This window comes from Struthio camelus, chromosome 3, assembly GCF_040807025.1.
Source record: "Struthio camelus isolate bStrCam1 chromosome 3, bStrCam1.hap1, whole genome shotgun sequence".
In the NCBI taxonomy this organism is placed as follows: Eukaryota; Metazoa; Chordata; class Aves; order Struthioniformes; family Struthionidae; genus Struthio; species Struthio camelus.
The window spans coordinates 15,939,392-15,963,174 of NC_090944.1; the positions used below are offsets into that span (position 1 = coordinate 15,939,392).

General features: G+C 45.2%; 1 protein-coding gene across 4 annotated transcripts in view; it reads right to left on the bottom strand.

Moving 5' to 3' along the window:
* Positions 1-23,783, bottom strand: part of KLHL29 (kelch like family member 29) — a 382,418-nt gene that overhangs the window by 13,580 nt on the left and 345,055 nt on the right. For all 4 annotated transcript variants that reach the window (XM_068937065.1, XM_068937066.1, XM_068937064.1 and 1 more), the window contains 5 exons: positions 21,215-21,413; positions 18,928-19,110; positions 16,618-16,798; positions 8,113-8,306; positions 243-387 (listed from right to left, as the gene is read on the bottom strand). In XM_068937065.1, the coding sequence (XP_068793166.1) occupies positions 243-387; positions 8,113-8,306; positions 16,618-16,798; positions 18,928-19,110; positions 21,215-21,413 (902 nt within the window). The remainder of the gene's footprint in view (positions 1-242; positions 388-8,112; positions 8,307-16,617; positions 16,799-18,927; positions 19,111-21,214; positions 21,414-23,783) is intronic.

The window sequence follows — 23,783 nt, forward strand, 5'->3', positions numbered from 1 at the left end:
TATGTCCCTCCCTACAGTCCACAGTGCCTGAATATGAAGAGACAAGTGAACCACAGTAGGATCCTGGAAGTGCATTTTGGAAAATGCTGCATCCCTGAACATGTGCAAAAAGCGATGAGGAAGATGCCCATATGGTACATACCTCCCTTCCCCTGCCCCTCTCACTATTAGGTAGTATGATTTTATTTTTCAGCAGAAAAATATTAAGGCACTGGTAATTCAATCTGAATGGTTTTTCTCACCTGCAGAACTGCCTGGAGTGGTTCATGTTGGGACCTGCTTTAATATTGCCTTTCTCTGGGTCATAGATGGTGGTTGCTCTTGCATAAGCTCCTCCAAGAATAAAGATGAACCCATTGAGAGTGACTGCAGGAGCATATTTGTTATCTGTCAATGGAAAGCAACATTGAGATCAGGTTTAGGCTCAGGTTTGGAGACTGTTTTTTATTTATACATTCCCCTTATTTATAGATAAGTCACGTTTCTCCACACCTCCAAGGCTAGGGAAAGAAAAATGAGGAAATCTTCCTTGTTTCTGTTCTTCCCTCCCAAAGTTCTCAAAGGCACTTCTAAAGTTCGTCAGTCCTTCACTTCCCCAGTTCTCCCCCAGCATCTCCCTTTAAACTGGGAAAGTGCAATTATCCCCTCGCAAAGCCTAACAGAGTCATCCTGAAAGCTCTGCTCTCACATACCAAATTAACATGTCAAGTTGTTACAGAATTTTGAATTGCTGCAAATTTTCACGTGGAGCATGAGAACAGGCAAAACGTGCTATGGGTTAAAGCTGGGCTCCTATTATGCTGAGTATCTACAGGCATATGTCAAAAAACATGGATGTATTAGGAAAATGTCATTGATCCTTGGGAACAGATGGGAAGAAACTAATTCATCCAGAAAATAGAACAAGGAGTATTCAGTTTCTTCTTCGGTGCCACTAAGCCACTATAATTCATCAGAAAGCCTTATCTGTCCTAACAAACCGTCTCACATCCCTTTCCAAATCAGACTTGCATATGTGACATTTTTTTCCAGTTAAAGAACACACTAGAAGTTTTCCATATTTAATTATCACTCTTTCCTGGTTTTTTTCCTTTGACTAACGCTGTTTTACAAGAGAATGAAACTCTCCCATTAAAAAAAGAGCTCAGAATTCAACTCCCAAATCTCACAGGGAAATTATTTGGGGCCCCCTCAAGGCAGAAACAGCAACTTCTCAGGAGACTGATTCACTGACTTCACGTTCCTTTTTGTCAAAGACAGAGAGGGAAACCCCTTGGTTATTTTTACAGTGACTTTTTTTTTTCTTCTTTTCAGATAAGCAGACAGTCTGATTTTCTTTTTCTTTCTTTTTCTTTTCTAAAAGGCAATCATGTTTGAGTCTCATCAATTTTTCAATACATCACCTATCTGTTGTCTTTTGACTGCTTTTGGCTTTAGCTACAATTTCATAAATTGATACAAAGTAAGTCTGAGATAGGGAAACAGGGAAATCTCTGCTGCTTCTTTCAGGAAGGCAGAAGTTCACAGCAAACAGTCTCCTGATCCTGATGAAGATACAGCAGAAAGACACGAGGGAGACCCCTCCAGAGACAGGTAGGGAGAAAACCAGCATATTTTATTTTTGTTTGGTACAGTGGAGGCAGAAATTGTTCACAGATACCAGTGAGCATGGAAAACTCAAGCTAGCATTCCTGCTGCCTAAGCATGGACAGCCACAGTCAACCTTCAACCTTACTTTTTCCCTGGTACTACCCATACCTTTCCCTGGCTGTTGTCCTCTCTAAGGCTTAGCAGCCTCATATGCAAACACTCCATAGACTCCAACTTCTGAAGTTCTTCTGAACTTCTGAAGACCTTCACCACCGAAGGTCTTTAACATGCTAGTAGGGCAAGATGGTTGAGGAGCCTAATTTTGAAAAAGCATATTCTGGCTGGGTATTTTGGTCAATGCTATTGGTTGTGCATGTGAGCTCCTGCGGATCAGAGGATTACCACAGGATATAGCCAGGACACTGGTTATTTGAAATGCCTGCTGGAGGGGAGGGGAGCAAGACAGGTGAGAGGAAATACAGAAACTGAGAGAGGTCACAGTGAAGCATCCTTCTTCCCCAAAAAGAAATCCAAGTGTTGGGGCTGTCACATACTGAAATCCATTTCAGGTTGGAAAATCTTAGGTGGGATTTGTCCAGGACTGCAAGCACATATGAGATTAAAAGCAAGAGTAAAAGTAAAGGAAATAATAGATAAAAAGCTCTCTTATCTCCATGTGGATAGCATCATAACATCACTATCCTTTACTGTTGGCATAGGAAAATATACAAGTATTTCTATTCTTCCAGTGACAAGTCATTCCAGGAAGGGGTACGCACCTGAACACAATCCTTTAGCTGGAGGGGTACTTCATATGAGGTTGATAATTCAGCCGACCAGTGCACTCCTAACTTAGTAACAACAGCATGTTGCCTGTGTTGTGTTTTATGACTCTTATAAAACTCCATACATTATATAGCCACGTATCACAGTTCTGATTTCCCTCCCATGATTACTTAAAAATCTTATGTTGCCTTCCAGTACAGCACTTGGTCGACGCCTAAAGAGGCATTAAAATGAACAGCGGCAGCACTTCATGTTGGAGAAGGGTTATTAAAGCCAAACTAGTCAGAGCATTTTCATCAGGGGCATGCCACCAGGCATTGGCCCTTGAACCACTCTTCAGAGTCCCACAAATCTATTGTCTTCAGTTGCAAACGCTGCATTGTGTGTGTGTGGTGGGGGGGGGGGGGTGGGCTGGGGGGGACTCCCCTTTCCAATGGAGTGGGCTCCGCCTGCAGACATGGTTCAATTCTCAGCACCACATTTACCAGGGAAATGGGGATGAAACGAATGAGAGTTCAGCAGAGCGCGGTGACAGATAAAAGAGAGGCAGGAAGTGAAGGGGAGGATATCCGATAAGAAGCAAATACGAAAATACTGATTTTGCTAAGTAGAGGGCAGACTAAATATCTGCAGGGGGAACACATCAAGAACTGGGAAAAATCATTTTGAATGGAGAATATGGCGTATATGGAGGCGAAATGGAGACAAAGGAAAGAAAAATCCAAGCTTAACACTGGGAAAAACCCCGAGAACTAGTTATGGGAAGAAAAACATGTTGAAGGAAGAGATGCGCACTCACTGCTTTAACACCTCTAAGTGACAGCTGGCCAAATCCATGGCACAGGCGTGGAACTATCCGTCTTGCGGAGATGGACAAGCCAAGGCATACATCTGTCTTCTCTTGTACAGTCAAAAACTAAATTCATGGGAACCATTATGCTTTTTAACTAAAATAATCCACATAACAGAGAGCAATAGAAGCACAAAGACGCTGATAACACTGTTTTCCAGATACTTCTTTCATTCTCAGATCTTTGCTTCTCCAGCTGAGGTCGGACACGTTTCAGACATTTATATGAAATGACAAAAGCCTCGGAGACAGTCCTGAGATCTTTTGTTACAGACCTTGAGACTGAAGTCCGGCTCATCCTGCACTGTCTTATCATGTTCCTAAAAACACTGAAAACCATCCTGGAGGGCAAAGGTGCCAAACATGTCTTCAGCCAACATGCAGATGCCTCTCTTGGGCAGCTTGTCTGCTCTTTTTGAGGCCCAAATTTGAATGGCAACACCTTGTTTAACATCTGAATTCCTCTTGAGAAATGGAAAGAGAGGAAGGAGCAAACTTACGCTACGCTTGTGCTCTTTCAGGGCCCTCAGCACCCTCCCTTGCCAGTCCTAAACAGAATAAGGTTATCTTCATGGAAAGAAAGTTCTCCATATTGTCAAATTGGGCATCTTGGGGGTTTGCAAAGTCTTGGTATAGGCATTGCACTTGGGTATGGGCATTGAACTTTTATCCTCTAAAACAGAGTTTTATCTTCCAATAGAGTCAAAATGCACTCATCTCACTTCTTACAGCAAAAATAAGGTTCAATGGGGTATGTTCACTCCATCCATTGGAGGTGGGTGAGGGCTTACTGCATGCAGTCATCTCAGCACTGTGCTAATGAAGCCACACAACTCACTCTCTTGGCACAGCGCAGGGACAGCATGAGCTCATATCTGCACACCACAGATGTCCCCAGAGAGGCCCGTCGCTGGGAGGAAGGGCCAACGGTTGCAGAGAAAGAAAGGGGACACGTGCATGTAGGTGCATACATACAATGCCTCTCTGTGTGCAGAACTCCCTCCAAACACATATTAAGAAAAGAAAAGATGGATGGATGTAGGCAATGAATGATCTTATGGTGCTTCCCTAAAATCTTTGGGTCAAACCTGTACATGCAATGCAGCGCCAAGCCCATTACAGGAAGGGGAAGGGAGAAGAATATTTTTGGGCAGGCTCACCTGGAAACTTGAAGGCTGGCTCTACCTGTTAGCAGTGCCAGAGCGTCAGTTTTCTCCAAGGCAGGCCTGAGCTGGCTGTTGCAGGCACACAGCTGGGTCTCTGCACAGTGCTTTCAGGAGCACAGAAGAGGCAAGACTCTGAATATTTAGGTCCAAAGGCCCAGCTTGCCATTGCTCCCCATCCATTTCTCACTGCTGTCTGCCTGTCTCTTTCTCCTTCCTTTGTGGGAAGGGTGCAGTTCATCTGGTGGGGAAGGACTGGACTGCAGTTAAATGGACAGTGGACACGTGCTAGAAGGGAAGTCTTACTTGTCTGTCCTGGTGATCTTGCAAGGACTGAGTTGATATCTAGAGCAAACTCCACAGTTCCCTCCAGGGGTAAATGGCATGTTAAGGAACTAAATTTTTGGATTAGAAAACCAGAAATGCTCATAGATCTTTGACCTCTCTATTTCAATAGATCTCATTAGATTTTAAAATTTAATAATAGTGTTGAATAAACATTATTTATTTTTCTTACAAACCGGAAACACTAGATCAAAGCTTGTAATAATTCCACCAGTGCAAACACGGACTGTTCTGGGTAGCGGAAAAAGTATATTTTAGTGGCCTGGCATGAAGGCACAAAGTGAACTAAAACACAGTGACAAGATAATTAGGCTTACAGTCACTGACTTCAGCATGTCTATGGCTATCTTGTTAAATAAGACAAATCTTAGGAATCTGGGCATGGAATACATTTTTAGCAGAGCTATGTAGGACAACTCAACAAGAAATGGAAAGGCAGGCGCTGCAAGTATGTAGGCTAGGTTCATTTACTGAAGTCATAGGACTTCAACTCAAGCAACAAACTTCCTACAGCTAGGAACATGAGAAGGGGACATGCAAGATGGTTTGCCAACCACGAGCAATATGAAGGCCCTGGGAAGCTTCATTACCTCCTTAATATCAAGCTGTGGGCTGCACTGCTGCAGGAGTGTCTGCCAGCTCCCAAGACAGGGAATGCAGAAGTGGCAAAGGTTGGGAAAGTCAGAAAAAAAACCCCATCTCCTCTCCAAACGTGTGTAATCAAAACCTGCTCCTACCCAGAGGCTACTACAGCAACAACAGGCAATGTGCTGGGGACTCTAGTTTCAGGCCTACTGCACAGGAATCCACGTCCAAACACCTCATAGCAGGTTACGGCCAAGAATAAAGAAGAATATTAAATAGAGACTGAGGATGAGTTTGCTCTGTATTCTTAGAAGAAATCCAAGCAGAGCAGAGGCTGAGCTCCATGGAAGTGCCGTCAGTCCCCACCTCATCTCTGTTCTTCATGGACAGGATTTCAGCATCCAGCCGGTTTCACCTGTGTTCAGGTTGACCCAAAAATGCCCCTTCCCTTTCCCATGGTTGGTGCCAGTGCTGCCTGGGGTTAGGCTGGCACACAGTGCTTTGGAAGAGATGGATCTTCTGGGTTCAAACGCGTGTCATGCCACAGCCAACTCACCAACTACTTACTGTAAAATACCTCAGTGACTTGAAACAGGTACTACTGGTCTAAAAACCTCTAGGGGGCTTGGACACTTTCAATACCTGCATCAACGGCTGAGTATTTGAGCATGCTTGAGGTGTTTCTAACTAATCCACTATCTTTTTTGAGGTCAAACAGGTTTCACTGATCTCTGGAGTGACCTTAAACAACAGAACTAGCTGTCAAATGTCTCAGTTTGCTTAGCTCAGAGGGATAGCTGAAGAATTCACAAATACTCACAAAAAGGCCTTAAGGCTGTCAAAGCACCCCAGGAATGATCATATCACAGCTCATCTCATCTCCATTTTATAAAAAGCACTCCAAGACTGCCTTCTACTACCCTCTTTGTTTTAAATGAAGGTTGACTGTACTGCACTCAGAATATCATTCAGTTCTTGGAGGATATCTTACAAATACAGATGGTACTACGGTTCTTGTAAAGTTGCAGAAATACAAGTACGTTTCCAATATTCCCACAGCCTGTTAGTGAGGATCAAGGATCGCATCAGTTCAGTTTCCCAGACATTCTCCGCCGGGGTGCAGTTTTTCAGGCTTTGTGTAATTTTACTTTATTTGCAAACAAATTGGCATTATTTATTTCCCAGCAAATATACTTGGCAACTCAGCATTTCACCATATATTTTATGCCTTCTGCTTAACTAGTTAACTTTGTTTACACCAAAACCCCCACAAATACCATCTTTTAACTTCATCACTGTCTTTCATGTATTTTTGTTAGGAAATACTACAAGTCTATTTGAACAACAGATGATGAACCCATCTCTGGATGATTTGGATGATTTTTCCAAGCACGCATGATGTTGATGCCTGCTAGACAGTGTAATAAGCCCAGGGAATGAATTCTTAGCTCCTGTGGCACTTGCACTAGTTTGGTAAGGGAAAGGAATACCTCTTTGCATAATGCATTCATTTTTTGCAATATGCTCTGAGTGCAGGAAAACCTCATACTGTCAGTCAGCGGATTAAATGAACAGCAGCAGCTGGAGCCATGTGATGGAAAAAGCCAGGAAATAGGTTTGTTTGCCCTGCTGTATTACATAAACATGACTTTTGCTGGTTAACGCCCTCCCGCTGGGCACTTCATGCTGCATCATATGCATGTCATGTTATGTTAGGCTGGACAGAAACAGCAGCAAAGGACTAGGAAAGCAGCAACGCCGGCTTCGCATGGGAAGCTATAGCCACGCAGGCACCAGCTCCTCAGGACTGTTTCTACTAGGAAACCCTAAGAAGAGATTCATAATAATTGTAACAAGCTGGAACAAAAAGGGGCAGCTTATTTTAGTCCTTAAGATATGCTCAGGCCTCACCTGGAAACCTCGTAACTGTAGTTTTGTAATTTATATATTGCCCCTCATACTTGCCCTACCAGGATGAATACTGAGACCATATGTTTTTTAAACAAGCGACCTCGTGCTCCTTCTCCAGCCACTCGCACTGAGCATGGGGCCAGATCAGCCCTTCCCCGGCAGCAGCAACTCTGTGAGGCTGAACTCTTTGCCCGGTTTCCCAAACAGCCTGAACACCCTGGGAGCAAGAAAGCAGATATGCTGCAACCTGCTAAGCTCTACTGTAATTTTTGAAGGGACTCTGCACCTAAGTTGCTGCTACCTTGGAAAACTTGCACTCTTGTCTTGCTCTTTATTCTGTAAAACATAAAGAGAGCCCTGGGGTGTCATAAACGTGACTAATAAATACAGTTTTAATAATCCACCTGTCTCAGGGATTGCAGACTGTGAATGACACTGATAAATTCCAGTTACAAATGACCTCCACTTCCTACAGGACATAAGGCCTTTTAACAAAAATATGCATAACTATTCATTAACTGAACGGTGTTGTTTTAAGCATGAAGCAACACATGGTGTTAGAACGAAGTTTCACTGCATTTTGTGATTTTTTGGATCTAAAATTACTAGTTGTCCATATCTAATAACTGCTTTCCTTTCTCCTCTACTTTGAGCTCATCACTTCTGGCTGATAACTAGCTTTATTAATGAGTGACAATTGCCTTCAGTAAAAAATCCAGATAATTGCCTCTCTATGGTATATTATACCATGCATTCCTGCCAATCTGTTATGAACATCTCCCCCTCCCCAACTCCTTTGCTTTCCACAAAGGCATTAAAATACCTGTAGCGCAGAGATTTCTGTCACAATATGGGTTTTCTTTGACAACATGAATGCCTTACCGATCATTGGCGACTCTATAAAACTCCAAGAGTTAGTTTGAGGGATGTAGGACTGCAAGACCCCCGCAGCTCGGCCGGCTTCGTTCACCCCACCGAAGACGTAGATCTTGCCCCCGCAGACGGTAGCGGCGGCCGAGTGCACGGCCTTTGGCAGAGGAGCGATGGTCTCCCACTGGTTTGTTATTGTATCGTACCTGAGACGACAGCAATCAGAGTAAGCTGAGATGACACAGCCACAGGTAAACAGCAGATGCAGGACAGACAGGCAGAGAAAGCAGGCTGTGATATAACAGAGAGGTAGCTTGACAAGTGGGAAAAAGCAGAGGTGGAAATGTATCTTCTAACACCGTACAAATCCAACCACTTGGTAAACAGTGTAATTAATGCCTTTTCTGAGCCTTTAAAGCATTGATAAAAGCCCAGAGGAAGCTGGTTCTATTTTCTGTATATGCCTCTCAAATCCCATTATAGTCCGAGCTACAGAAACTCAGGACATCTTTGTTGAGATGTCTTCCACTAATTAATTTCTAGTAATGAGTATACAACGAGATTATTCTTGCAAATCAGTGCAGCGATATCCAATAGCAACCGCAGGCAGGCAACCGTTAACATACTTCAGTTGTTCAGCTTGCGGAACGCATCTCACCTGCCACATAATGCAACACGATAGCTCTTTTTGCTCTCGTTAACTGACCAGCGATGCACGCGTTGTGCTAGAATGAGTTGCTTCCATTTAATTTCCATTGTACAAACCAAACTACTGTACTCCACTGCAAGATGCTGCAAATGTTAATGCTGGCATAGGATTTCACCATTGCATCCATATTTGACATGAAACAAATAGAAAGGAGCATGCATTAAACTGCTAAATTAGTTTTAAGGTCATCAGTATCTGATTCAATTAAGCCATTGACCATAAGGGATGTGCAGTTAATAATCCATGGATGAAGATTCATTTTAGACAATGTCACAAGTACAGACGTCAATTTTTTTTTTTTAAAGATAATGTGGCAGGGATCCAAATAGCTGCTGTAAAATGAGTCTTGGAGACAGTGGAAGAGGATATGAGTTTTAGGCTTCAATATTTCCACGTAATGGCATAGTCAGTCAAATTGGAGTTTCCCAAGTAGCAATTATTCAGAATTGTTGACTGCAAGAACAGAAGCTCTCATCATCCATTCAGGGCTTTTGCTCTTGATATTAGTGATATGCAATATGCAAACATTAAATGAATCCATGGCCAAGAATCCATCCGTAAAAAATGATTTAGTGACTGGGGGAATTCTCCTTTTGTAGCCTCTCAAATTCTCACTGCCCAGACTTGGGGGAAATAAAAGGGATAAAAGATGTAAATGGTGGAGATAGAACAAAATAACATTTCATTAATGAAAATGCATTAATAACTGAAAATAATTAATATACCCATTAAACAAATGAAGAAAAAGCAAGAGGGAGGTAAATTTTAACTAACAAAATGAGGAAAAGTCCCTTATAATGAGCACAGAGAACAGCATTTTACAGTGCTCTAAATTAGCTACGGAGAAATTAAATTCATCCAGAACAAAGCGATCAAAGAGGTGAACTATAACAAGATTAAACAATGTGGTGCTGGGAACATACAAAGGTGCACACCTACACTGGGCTAATTTTTAAAGTTTGATACTAAAACGAAGACTGCAGATGCATGTTTGACTACATAAAGAGCTCTTAAATGTAAGGCACCATATGCTGGATCTCTTGTATTTGCCCACAACACTCAAGCAGTACTCACTCCCATCCCAGCAGCTATGCAAAAATGTCACATGGTATAAACAGTTTTAAATATTACTTTCGGGTTACACTTTGCTAACACACCTACTTCAGCTATTTTGGGCTTGGTAACTTATTTGGTAATGCCTGTTATTATTCAATGAGAAATGGTTAAGAAATTGGTTATAATTGGTTCAAAATCCACCAAAGAAATAGAGATTTTTGAAAAACACTAATCTAGTGTGCCTTTCTAATTCCTCAGCTTCTGGGATATAAATTGTATCTGTCACTGATACCTGTTTTCTCACACCATCCCCTGCGACTTAGCACCATGATTAGTCTGGAGTCCAGAGCTGTCTGTGGCCAGGTAAGGTGCTCTGCAATGGGAAGGTGAGTAGATGTGCTGCCTTCACCTCTGGCTGGCAGAAGTACCTGGTAGATCACAGTTTCTGAGACAGATATATTACTGCTAATGACTTTCTGATCCTTCTAATGTGTTTTCAGGAGAAGGAGGGGTTATAACCTCCAGATCTGTTGTGGGTTGGGTGCAGGTGAGGACAAGGTCTGCAGGAACGTCAGAGAAAGATTCAAATTATAAATAGTTCCTTTTCTGGGTGAATTTTACTGTTGGGATCCCAGGCCCCCTATACACACTTTCTTCACCCACTTTCACTGCTCTGTGTTTATGTTCTGCAATGACAGAATTAACCTTCCTATCTCCTGCTCTCCTGTGCCTGCCATGGGGAACCAAAAATGACCAAACAGGTTCACCTCATCCACTAAAAGACAAAGGCTGCAAATCTACTGGATATGGGTGCAAACGGGACAGCTTAAAGCAAAGCCTCTTGTTTTGAAAGCATCCTTTAGCTTCAAAAGTCTTCTCAGAACCACTAAGCAGATGGAAACGAGTTCTTGTCCACCTAACGCAGGCATCTAGCTTGGATTTCATGCAGGCCCAGTAAAGCAATCCTCTTAACCAAGTGTCTAAATTCCCCCTGGGGTTGAAGATAAGACATAGGTACCTTTAAGGCTGGATGTGATCCTGGGCAATATGCTCTAGGTGACCCTGCCTGAGCAGGGAGGTTGGACTAGATGATCTCCAGAGGTCCCTTCCAACCTAAACGATTCTGTGATTCTGTGATTCTGTGAAGGCCTCCTGATACCTAATTTCACTGCATCCATCAAGTCCTCCACTCCCCTGGGAATTTGTTCCTCTGGTTCATTACCTCCTTGTAAAACTGTAGACCTGACTTCTAGTCTCGGTTTGTTTTGCTTCATCTCCCACCCACTGGATAGCAAGTTTTTCTTCTGTTAGATGGTAAAGCTGTCTGCTATCAAATATCTCTCCTCCACGTATGGACTTGCAGAAAATAATAAAGTCGCCTCTTAACCTTCTACGGGATAAACTAAGTAGTCTAAGCTACTTAAGTCTCTCACTGCAAGGCAGGTTTCCATCATTTTGGTTTATCTCAAGTCAGCTCTTTATGTGTTCACGCAGGGATTTGCACCAGATTAACTAAATTGGTTCAAAAATGAATGAAGTTGAATCTTTGTAACCTTCCGGGGTAGGAAATAATGACAACTGCTTTACCTCTCCACACTCTGGCCTTTCCATTTTTTGTGTCATCGCTGGCATTGTCATCGCCACTAGTGCTAGGAGGATCTTCTGCCACCTTTAACACCCAGCTCTACCCTAGGGCCAGCAGGGAGGGAACTGATTTGAAAACTAATCATTTTGATCTCTTTCCATTAGTCAAGCTTTACATTTGATTCCCCTGTTTGAAGCCGCAGATGAAGACTTAATGGGAGCTGGCATCCATCCAAGCAAAGGTTTTTCTTCCCTCTCCTCCACTGCTCCTTCCAGCCCCGCTGTGTCCACCACAAGGGCTTTCATTTACTGAGCTTGTGACCTCGAGGACATCTCCCTTGGGCGTGACGGGCTAGTTCTGCAGGCCTTGCGTGCTAGGGACTCAAACCTACTTTCACGCAAGGCCCTCGCATAACTGCCTTTGCTCTGAGCTCAGTCCTCACAGCCCCTGGCCGTGGCCGGGCAAGGCCCCTGCTTTCACCATGTGCAAGACCCAGGCGTCCTGGCCTCTCCCGTCACATGTACCGAGCTGCGCCATCTCACCTGACCCTGTGCAGTCACTGTACTCTGGTTCATGTGTTATATATACACCCAAGGGCCAGCAAATGTTCTGAACAGAACGTTTTCTGGGCAGAAAACATAGCCTGGGGTTGAGGAGAGGACACTCAAAAGTAACCTTGCTAGTTCTCCAGATGCGCTACGATTTCATCTGTGGGCACGATCCTCCCCTTACTTCACTCATTTTGTTTAGTGCCTGCTTTCTTGTTCTTTCCATATGACCTCAAGATCTACAGCAGAAAAACCTTTCACTTCACGCTGCTTCATTTGCTTGTCTGCCTTGTTGACTTTTGATCTCTTTAAGTACCTGAAAACACTACTTCTTCCCCCAAAGCAGCCTCTTAATTTCTCTCCATGTTAAACAGCCTTACGAGTATCTTCGTTTATTCACATTTATAAAATCCTTACATCGTGGTCAGTACCTTAGAGACAAACACTCCTCAGTTTCTTATAGATTATTTAATTGTTTGTAGGAAAGCTACTATTTAAAATACAGCTGTACAGAGTCATATTGATCTGCTCTGCAGATGATTCACATGACGTTTAAAATCATATTATGGTTTCCTATCTTTTGCCTTTTTTATTTTCTTCTGACTCTTCTGAGGAGCTTAATAAACTACTCCTGGAGAAGGCTATACATTTAATTTTCTTAAGCCATCAATAAAACAGCGGGTTCTGAAGCAGTTTATAATGCCTATAAAGCTTACTTTTACATTTCATTTTTTCAGAACGTCTTCCAAGTACACACTGCCAGCTCAAGTAATCTCCCAATTTTAGACAACCCTATTGTAGAAGTGCTGTCAGGTCAAGGGGATTCATCTCCTTCTGTCCTTCAGACAGATAATAACCACAAAGCACCCACATTTCCACACTTTCAGTCACATACATTCTCTTGTCAGCATACGCAGTCTTTTAGGCTCTCAAATTGCATATATTACAAGGCCCATCCATTATCTAAAACCCTAGTTCGTTGATCCACTTCATTTCTCCGCCTCCTAACTCCTCTCATATCTCAGAAGGAGACAGAAAGTGTAATACGCTCTCGCCTGATACCTAATGACTCGCTTCTTGTCACACAGCAACTTGCCAGAGGGGCTTGATTGAGAGCTGCAGCCGCTCTGTTATTTCCCTAAATATTCATTCCAAAAACATAACTCTCCTCAAATGTATATCCATGTATATTCACAAGAATGGACTTATAATTCAGCCAGTCTGGCACTATATATTGTTTTAACGTGAGTAATGAATTACTCCTACCTGTCTGTTTATTATAGGCCCGTAATATTCTCTGCCAAAATAGAATTTTACTGTCTCTTTACCGACAAATGGCAGATAAAGGGTCAAAATCTCAGTTCCACTGAAGTTGATGGGAAAACACCCACTGATTCAAGTGGCACCAGAATTTCTTCTGGAGGCTGCACCCTTCAGCTGCAATGACACAACTGAAAGCACAGATGAAGGAGCACGGGAGCTAATCCCATAAATCATTAGGAATCCAAAGGTCCCTATCTGCTTTAATGCTTTGCAATAGTGCAGTAGATGTAGCAGGTGCAGTCAGGTAATGGCAGGTAGTTAAGATGGCCTGACGTTATCTGTTTAACGAAAGACAGAAACAAAAACATCTTTGTCAAATTTTAGGATTCCATTTAGGATGGAATATTCCAAAAATTCCAGCCAAAACAGGTGGAGAACAAGAATGAAACTGGGAGAAAAATGTTATTTCCTCTGTCTTCAGAGACCTGTTTTGGTGAGAGACTGCAGCCTCCGCACTCTGGGCCTGCACACTGGTGGGAAGTGGGTTTTTCCTCCCTCCTGTCGGACAGTATCTCAGTGTCCCATCCAAAACTATAGCACAGTATTCAAAGAGAAATGTGCACCCCAAATTAACTGGCTGCTCCAACTGGGAAATGCTTTGGCCTGAAAAAGCGTGAGTTTGCTCAGGTTATCTTTCTCTCACCTGCATTTCTAACAACAGACTCCTGAAACATCCTTTCCAAAAACATGCACAGCTTAAGCAATGACAAGTTTTGCTTCTGCAATTCCCCACTGTCATTTTAATACAAAGAACAGAAGAGAAAACATTTAAAAAAAACCTCTCACATTTCTTGGCATAACCCAAAAGAGGTCATGGTGCACTTTTTCCATTGCCGCTTCGCACAAGTCGCTTCATAGACAATAGCGGATTAATTATAACCATGGGTTTAACAAATCCCCACGACGAGACATCCTTATTGTGGTAGAGACAGCGTGCGCTGAAGCGATAGGGAGGATATCTACCACTCGCCCTCAAAAAAGTCTCTTGACGGGCTTGTTGAAACGAAAACTAGCACAGCTGCTCTCACCGAGATGGGCAGCGTATGCCCAGGGCCCGGCTGCCGCAGCGCCACTTGTGAGAAGGGCTTGATCTTGGGTGACAGACGATGGGGAAAGAGAGGGGGCAACTTTGCTTGACCTGGGACTTGTGCAGCTGGCCAACGCTTTGGATGCTTTGCTGAAGAGAGAACGCAAGAATCAGAGTGGAGAAAGAAATAGGGGCTCTGGGAAAAACAAAAAGAAATAATAAGAAATAGAAATACATAGAAATAATAAGAAATAATTTTGAAAGGAAAACACCGTCTATCAAGTCACCTATCTGGGATAGCATTAGCCATTCCTCCTCATCAAGGGGCAGGATGAAAGACTGCATCTCTTTTACGGGCCCCCTCTTTCCCACGTTCACAGAAAAAAAAGGCCTGACTTAAATTACAGGACAAACATCTTCGGAAATCAGAAAAAAAAAAAAATGCAAATCCACTAAACGGTGCAACTTTCTCCAAAGCAAAGTCCCGGGGTGGTGCCCACAGTCACCGCAGGGTAGAAAGGGGAACAACGCTCCCATGTTGCGTTCCCTGCTATTCCCTCTTGGCTGCCGGCATTCCCCGGCCTCGCTGAGAGCGCCACCAGAGCCAGGTCGGCATTTGGGCGGTGGGGAGGCTGCCTGCCGGCCTTGTCCCACAGCACGCATCCTTTCCAGGGTTCGTTTGTTATTAGGTGCCCATCTCCAAAGCAGATCAGTGCCAAATTTGAGGAGACAGAGGAACACACAACTAGGGATACGTGGCAAGGGTGAGCACCCAGCCCCGGGCGGGATCTTCCTGGCCCACTAAGGTACGAGCCGCTCTGCATCCTCCGCGCGCTTTCCAAATCTGCAACAAATGCAAAGCTCTGCAGACGTGCTTCCTTCCTCGTACAACCGTGACTAATTCCCACAACAGGAATATCCTACCCTATCCAAGATTGCACCAAAAAGTAAATATACAGAAGGACACTTCATTTTTTGGCATTTCCTAATTTCCCCAAGTGTTTAGCTTGGGCACATTAATGAAGTTCTTTTAATTTAGTTATTGCTCCTCTGTATTTGTGTGCATATACTTGAAAAATACTGCAGAAATGGAACATAAATGCTGCGAAGCCAAAATCCAGGAATAAAGAATGGAGGCATCTTTAATCCCACCTTTTTTACAAATACTCCTTTTTTTCTTTTTTTTTTTTTGCGGGCCTTTCATTCATAATTCTATGTCCCTTTTTGGATTCCCTGTTTAAGGTAACTTTTACTGGGAACTGCCTGCTTCACAATCTTGCTGAGGAAGCCAGCACTTAAAACTGACGAAAAGGGAAAAACCTCACATTTTTGGCTGCCGGATTCACTAAAAGGAAAAAATGTCACAAAAATGTATCACTAATCTATTGTCACAATACTTCTGTACGTGTTTGGATGAGGTTAGGGTTGTATTTATCTTTTTGGAATGGAATATTTTTATATTCCACTTCAAAGTGGTTTCTATTTTTTAACGAAAACATTGATAAGCACATAAAATATTACGGCCTTTACTAAATGTTATGGTTGACAGGAAATGAGTTGGTTTTGGAGTTCTCTTTTGCAAAAATGTTTCTTTTGTGTTTGCGTTCCTTCCTTTTCTTAAGTTCCATTTGAGAACAGGTTTGCTTTTTTTTTTTTTTTTTTTTTTAATATTGAGCTTCTTTTTTAAATGAAAAGTTTCCATTCTCTCCCGTCTCTATTCAGCCCCTCTCAGCCAGGAATTCAAAACTGTCTCCATGCCTTGGTTGCTTTACTGGGAGCTGGGCAGGTCCCAGCTCCAGGGCGAGAGCGCCGTGAGGAAGGACCGTCCAGCCAGCCACGGCAGGGCTGAGGCACTTTACCAGGAGAGTGCATGGGAGAAAAAATAAACAAGATTGTAGTCTGTAAAGACTTTCATCAGTCCTAAATTCAAAGGAAGTTTATTAGTTCAGTGTGTAATCTGTGTAACGGGTCCAAAGAAGCTTAATTTCGCTCTTCCCTCCCCCGAGCAAGCCACCGAACAAACTGACAGCTTTTTGCTTCGGTTTTGAAACAATGGTTTTCACTGAAGCTTTAAAAAAAAAAAAAAAACAACCAAAAAACCAAAAAACATCCCCCACCCCCACTGCATATTTTCCTCCTTTCTTAGCTGTTATAAAAGCTTATTTTAGCACATGCAGTACATTTGACCTGACATTTAAAAGCAAAAGTGTCCTTTAACGTGGCATAGCTTCAAAGCCACAGCAAACTGCACGATTTTTCCCCCTTTTACCTTTCCACGTGGTCAACGTTGCCAGCCACGCCAACCCCTCCAATGGTATAAATTTTCCCATCGTACACCAGGCTGTTGTGTCGACACCTGGGGACTGTCATCCGGGACACGAGGTTCCAGTTATCGAGCAAGGACATGTAACACCAGACATCGGCGAGCGTGACGCCCGACTCCATGCCACCTGGCGCCGGCCGCGGGGAGGAGGAAAGAGAAGGGGAGAATTACGTGAGATCTTGGAACGAGAGCAGCTTTGCGTGCAGCAATCAAAGCCAGTTACAAAGTAAAAACTCTTCAAATGACATTCGACTAATTAAAATAAATCACCCTCAATACCGAGCATCTGTTCCGATGATGCATAGCTGTGTCATTTATTCATGCGTCCCAAAGGCTTTTTTTTTTTTTTTTTTAAATGAGATGACATGAGGAAATCAAGATGTCACACTAAGAGGGACATGTACACAAGGGGATGTTTCCGATGTTCATAAATAACCTCCAGGCTATTAAATTACTGCAGCACGTGCTAGAAGGTGTCAGGAGGCAGAGCCCATCTTGGCTCGCGAGACATAGGCCAGTCTGAAATCTAGGAGGCTCAATGCAGGGATGGACTGAGGCAACACATACATGTTTAGAATAAAGCAAGCGCTTGCACTGCAGGTTCAACTCTTAATTTGCAGGTATGAATTTCTTATTTCTTTTGGTTTGCTGGTAAAGGGAAGAAGCAGCTGTACAGCTCCTGTAGAAGCATTTAAGATGCTCAAGTAAAACATTTATACTGGCCATTTTTATACTTCTGACTGAAGCTTCCAGTGTAGCTACTAAGTGGGTGTCTTACAACCCTCATTTTGAAGCCCAAAGAGATGAAATGATTTATCTGAGACCACACTAGGAGTCAGTGGTCGAGCCAGGAAAAGAAACTAGATTCTCGGTTCTGTGCTTTAATGACAAAACCAGGCTCCCTCCTCAGTATTTTGCAATGCAAGCCTCTGCCCTGCAGCGTGGGGTGCAGTAGCTTCAGTTCATTCCCATTTTCATTCACTCTCCCCCTTTTTTCCCTGTGTCTTGTAAGTCTGAGCAAAGCAAAACATCCACAGATACTCCGCTAGGTTTCTGGTGAAACCAGGCAGCACTTCCAACACCCATATTCTAGCATCCAGCACCAAAGCTTGCTCATCCAGAACCAGGGCAGAAAGCTAGAATAAGCCTTGGATTTGTGGTCTCCTTGGCTTTTGTTAGCAGGCAAGGCACAGTCCAAAATGGCTTTACATATTGGGAAGTGCCTCAGCTAAGAGTAACTAAAAGTCAGCATCTCACCAAAGCCTCCACAGAAGGCCTTTCCTCCAGGAGCAAAACAATCGTGGGCAAAAACGTCACAAAATATTTTCTAAGCAATCTGTAGGGCCTCTATGCTGTGTTAGTGGAATTTAACACCATGGGCAGCAATTCACCGCAGCAAACAGAGAGGGGGAACCAGGTAAGGGAAAAGCAAGAGCTGCGACCCCTTCCCAGCACTGCCGGGCGTCCCGTGGCCGTGCCAGCCTGTGTGTCCCCCGGCTACGTCCTCGGCCCAGATGTGTCCGTACGCCCCACGCTCACTCCTCTTCCATCACCAGTCCTGTCCTCAGCTGCCATGAGAGCATCTTTATGCTGCCTGCTGAAGACTTGCTTCTTCCCCTCCAGCCAAGAGGAGGGGTACCACAAGACTGCAAATGCACAGACACACTTTTATCCCACAGGCACAAGTCGTAGGCAGCTACTTTGGGAGTTAAAGCCTTTTTTAAGGACTGTGGTCTCAGTTTCATTGCAACTAAGAAGATTATAGGGCTAGCGACTACTGTCAAAAGAGATGCTTCAACAACAAGCACAAAACGTGAACGCTCTTGTAAGCAAATACTGTAAGTGTAGGTCACATATTCAACAGTTCAGCCTTTCTGTCTCAAATACCATAACCCACCATTTAGACTCAACTACAGCCAATATTTTAAATTGTGTTACTATGGCAGTGAAGCCTCTTTATAGGCCTGATGGTTGTCAGACCTATTTTCTCCACGTTGCGACTGCAAAACATTGCTGCTGGCTGCTTTTGCGAGAGCACTATGGCTGCAGAAAGATGGAGAAGGGTAAAAGCAGGGAAATCTCTCTGCCCTTCTCCAGCCCCTTCCTGCTCCTGTATTTTTTTGCTGTTTGTTACATGCTTTATCTTTTTTTTCCCCCAACAGCAACTGGGTAAAACTGCCCCGTGTCCTGCCTGCCTTGTGGTGTCTCCCTGGCAAGGTGGAAACCTTTCTCCCACCTGTGCGGTTTGCTACGTACCTGAGAGATAGATGTTGTCTCCCGCGCTAACCACACTGAAAAACTCCCGATCGTAGAAGGGCAGGCTGGCCAACGGGTACCACTTGTTGTTTTGAGGGTTTAAGCAGGTGACCGCTGTTAAGGCCCGCTGATTCATGCCGATCATCTGACGGCCCCCAACTAAGACGATCACCTCAGCCACACCTAGGATTCAATCAGGCAAAATAACAGCCAAAATAAGTGACACCGCTCAATCACAAAAAAAACACTCTGCAGGCAAAACACTTCTAATAAAAGGCATAAAAATCTGGTTTAGACTCTGCAATCCAACCAGGAAGGGTGGGAAAAAGGCAGAACGTGGGTAGAGGGTAAGCGGGGGTGAGGAGCTGCACTATGAACGTCCTGGGGATAACTCGGGAGGGAGGATGCCATCTGGGCAAAACTGAGCTGAGGGGAAACAAAATGAAAAGCTCTTTTCATGTAAAAATGTCTCTTGTCTTCAAGAGTCTTTGGGCGAGACCTCACTTGCCAAATTCTCGTTCCACTGAAGAAAACGGGAATTTTACTATGGACTGGGATAGCACTGGGGTTTGATAATTATCCAGGTAAAGCATGCCTGGACTTTAACCGGAAGAAGGTATTTTCACGTTAACAACTCACGTCTGGAGCAGATTTGGGCTACAGTTACATTTCTTCAGCCTTGTTTTTCCTCTCCCCTCCACTAAGAGATTGTTTTTCAGGGATTTTTCATGCTTTTTCCGAGAGGAACGAGGTTTCCCAGATGCAGATTACCCGTGTCCAAGGCATGGACCAGGCTTGTACTGTGCTAGGAGTCCCTGCCCTGGCTACCAACCGAGATGTCTCTGGGCACGAGCAAACCCACAGCATGCTGGGGTGCAGCGCTGGAGATATGTCACATTCAGCACTTAGCAGAAATGTTAAAATCTTTCTGCAGCAATTGTGAGGCCCGCTGCAATTTCTTGCCGGGGAGAGGTAGGGTGACAAGCCGGAGCGGGAGGCCACCAGCTTGAGCGAATCTCCGCAGTGGAAGTGATCCCAACGTAGAGATAAGTTTGCGATAGATGAGCGTGTCAGAGGGGTCCCAAGCCCGGTCACGAGATCGCTGGGCCAAGAAACTGGGAACTGCAGCACCGGGAAAGGCCTCTTCAAAACTATTCATTATTGTCATTCCTCATTTTTTTGTTTTAGTATTTCAGTGTCATTCAAACAAGGTTATTCTCTTACGAGTTATTAAAGGTCTGCGCAGTTTTACATAAATATTTTGCAGTAGCAAGAGATCATTATTTTTGCGACACACTGGAAAATCTAATCACCTGTGCAGGACATAACTTGATTATAATCAACGACCTCCAGAGGGCACGTGACAGGCAGCAGCGGGCCCACGAAGGGTGTTTTGTGCCCCGCTGATATGCAAAATAGCACGCTGCTACATAATTAGACTCTGACCTAAAAAACTATAATCACCCTCTCTTACCCTGAGAGAATCACTCTGCCCCCATCAACAAGCTTCGGCAAACGGTTTGTATCACACCTACAATTTTATACACATAAAATAAGCACTTTTCAAAAATCCCTTCAAACATCACACCATTAGCCACCTTCAATGAAAAGACTTTTTTAGGGTAGATTGCTATGGAAAGTCCTCGACACTTCATCGTCTGAAAGGTGCCTTGATGAGACTCCAGCAGCGGCGAACGCCGGAATTTGCTACGCCGTCTCCGTACCGCGTCCGCGTTACTGGCAGCCGAGGGCAGCAAGTATTTCATCCGACTCTTTCTTGGGCATTTGCTTTTTTTTTTGTTGTTTTTAATGTATTTTTTCCAAAAAGGAAAACGCGTACGTTCCTCTGACGCGCAACTCCTTGAAGTGATACTGTCCCCCCTAGCTGCTGGGGTTTTGAAAAGGGAATAGATACGCGCGAGCCGTTCGCTTGGGAGGCAGCACGCAGCCTGAACTGGTGCTCTAAGACTCACGGTATAAAAATAATACATTTACACAGGGCTGTGAAAGCGAAGATGTTTTATGAATATTCATCAGCTGCTGCCTGCAAGAGCCCGAGCGGCAAAAAAGCAAATATTGTTTATTCACCTACTTTGCAGCTGGAGAAACTGAGGCAAAGAGGGGATGTCCTCAGGCTCACGGGAGGATGTCTCAGCGACCCGCCAAAGCGAAATTCCTAAATTCCGCCACACTGGGCTCCTTCTAAATCTAGTTTCAGGAGCCTGTGCATGACCACCCCGGGCCGGGCAGGCCCCAGCGGCCACCGGCCGGGGCGTTTCAGCTTTACCTGCCGAGAGCCGGGGCCGGGTGCGCGGCGTCTGCATCTCCTGGCGGGCGTGCGGCAGCATGTGATAACGCTTGGCTTCGTTCACGAGGTCCCGGCAGGCCTCCGACGACTTTATCAACTCCTCGTTGTCGACGACGTTGAGCAGGTAGCTGGGATGGATGAAGGGCAGGCGCACCACCGCCAGCAGCTCTGCGGCGTACTGCGGCGGGGGGGAAAAAATAGTAACGCGTGAACTCTCGGCCGCTCGGCATCCCCGCCTCCGGCACTGCACCCCGTCCTCCCACCCGGCGGCTGCCCGCGGCGCCGAAATTTGGCAGCACGCAGGCTGGATTGGCACCGCCAGGCTCGATGGGCAGGACCGAGGCGCTGCGGCCCTTGCCACCCTCGCTTTGGCCCCGCGGGGAAATAAAATAATATTCAGGAGATGGCAGCTCTTGTTCGGGGGTTTTTGAAATAAGAGCTCATCCTGGACTCGTGCGTGAATAAGACGCCTTATGCACCGGAGACGTGCAGTAAGCTTTCCGGTTCCCTGAATTAACCTGGGAACGTGAGACTGGCTGTTCTACTGTAACAAAAAGAAAGAAAAAAAGAAACAAAAAAAGGGAATAAGAAAAAAGAAAAAAGTATTTTCTGGCATTTTAAATGTGAAACAAAAGCTGACAAGGAGAGCGGATTTCAACAACTGCTATGGCAGAGACTGAATAATACCAGCCGGTTTGCTAAAATCTTTTAATTAATAGGGTTTATTTGTTGCTGAAACAAATCATGCGCTTCTGGATTTGGGAGCAGTCGGACTCCAGAGGGTGCTATACAAATACTGACAGTAAAGTTTCATCTTCTAAATAAATACATTAAACCTTGGAGGGCAAAGGACATCTGAGCAAATGAAGCTGTCTGTCACTGAGCGTGGCTTAAAGGAGAACAAAACCCCCAGAGAGAAAGCGGCAATCGAGAAACCAAGAGTCCGTCCGCACGTTATTCGTTTTACATGTAATTGCTTAGCCCACAACCCAGCGCAGAACGCAGCGGAAAGCGGAGAGACGGGAAATTCACAGGGGCCTCGGGAAGAAACGCAAGAAGCGCCCGCAAACGGCCCGCGAGCGAAGGGCGCGCAGCAAGCAGAGCGCGTTTGGTGTTAACACATTTTTCAGAGAACGGTAGCGTTTCCCCCCCCCCCAAACTGGAAAACCGGCTCGTTCGGGAGGACAAGCCAGGGTTTCGCCCTCCGGCAGGAATGTGCGGGGCCTCCCCTGGCGGCGGGACGAGCTCGGTGACAGCCCGTGGGCTGGCCCCGCACCCCGGCGCCCCGTCCACCTCGGCTGCAGCTCTCCCAGCGCCGCTAAACGGCAGCGGCGGACGTACATACGGCAGTGGGTGGCAAAGCTCCGGCTGCAGGAAGCGCCTTTTTTCAGCAGGTCGGAGGCGTTCACCCCGAGGAGGGAGCCAAGACGAAATGGGCAACTGGGAGGTGGGAGCAAGGTCGCGGGGGATATCGGAGAGGAGCCGGACAACCCCCCGCCGGGGAGGTTAATCCCCGCGAAGGGCTGCTGGTGAAGCAGAAAGAGCGGCCAAAGGGCGGTTTAAACCAAGTTGTAAAATACACCCAGGCTGCCTTAATACGGCAAACTCCCTCTCTCGCCCACCTTTTTTGTAATTAGATACGTGCGAAAAGGCGATTCTGTCTCGCCCCCAGCCCCATCTCACCTCCTTTGTCTGAGCTCAGGGCTTGTTTTGAAGGGGAATAATAATTAGACCGCTTTCCTCCCCTCCAGCAGCTCAGGAGGTAATGTCACATCTCAAAACCGGTGTCACGTCTCGCTGCCGCTCTTCCCCCCGCGCAACCAGCGCGGAGCAGCGCGCTCGGCGTCGGGCTGATCGCTGCCGACGCTTAGGGTACGTGTAACCGCCCTGGGTTTTTTACCCAGGGACTTGAAGAGTATGTGTCACCCCGGTGGCTCCACAAGTCAGGAGGGGCGTTTGTAAACCAGCGGCTCCTGGCACCCGGGCTGGAGTCGAGGGCGAATTTCATTTAGCCTTACTGAGCTAAGACCATTCAAGTGATTTAGGCAATCAGCCGCCTTTTCCTTTGCGATTCTCCCGTATGATGGCTTCCTGGCTCTGTTAGCTACGATTGTATTAAATATCCTGTTACTATTATCCTTTTCGCTTAAGACCGGAATAAGTACTGCAAAGCATTTCAACCTTCTCACCATCTGTTATTTGTGCGCCCTTCTCCTTCCCTCGTTCCTCACGCGTCTAGCAAATGTCTACTGCAGCTATTCCTGCTTTTCGTTAAGACAGCCGAATACCTGCGCAGGGCGTTTTGCAAAAATTGTGCGGACAAAACCCTCCCGTTCTTGGAGTCGCAGTGTGCGCCTGCAACTCGGGGTGCGTTTTCTTCTCACTGCTCGGCTGCGTGCGCTGACCGGAGCAGGAGCAACACGTGGCGCATCTTTGCTGGGAATCACTTTCTGCCGTTCGGCAACCTGCACCACGCGCCCGGGTGATGCAGGGAATATTAATGTCCCTTTCAGGCCTCGGACCAGCAGCTACCTACTCACAGGAAAGG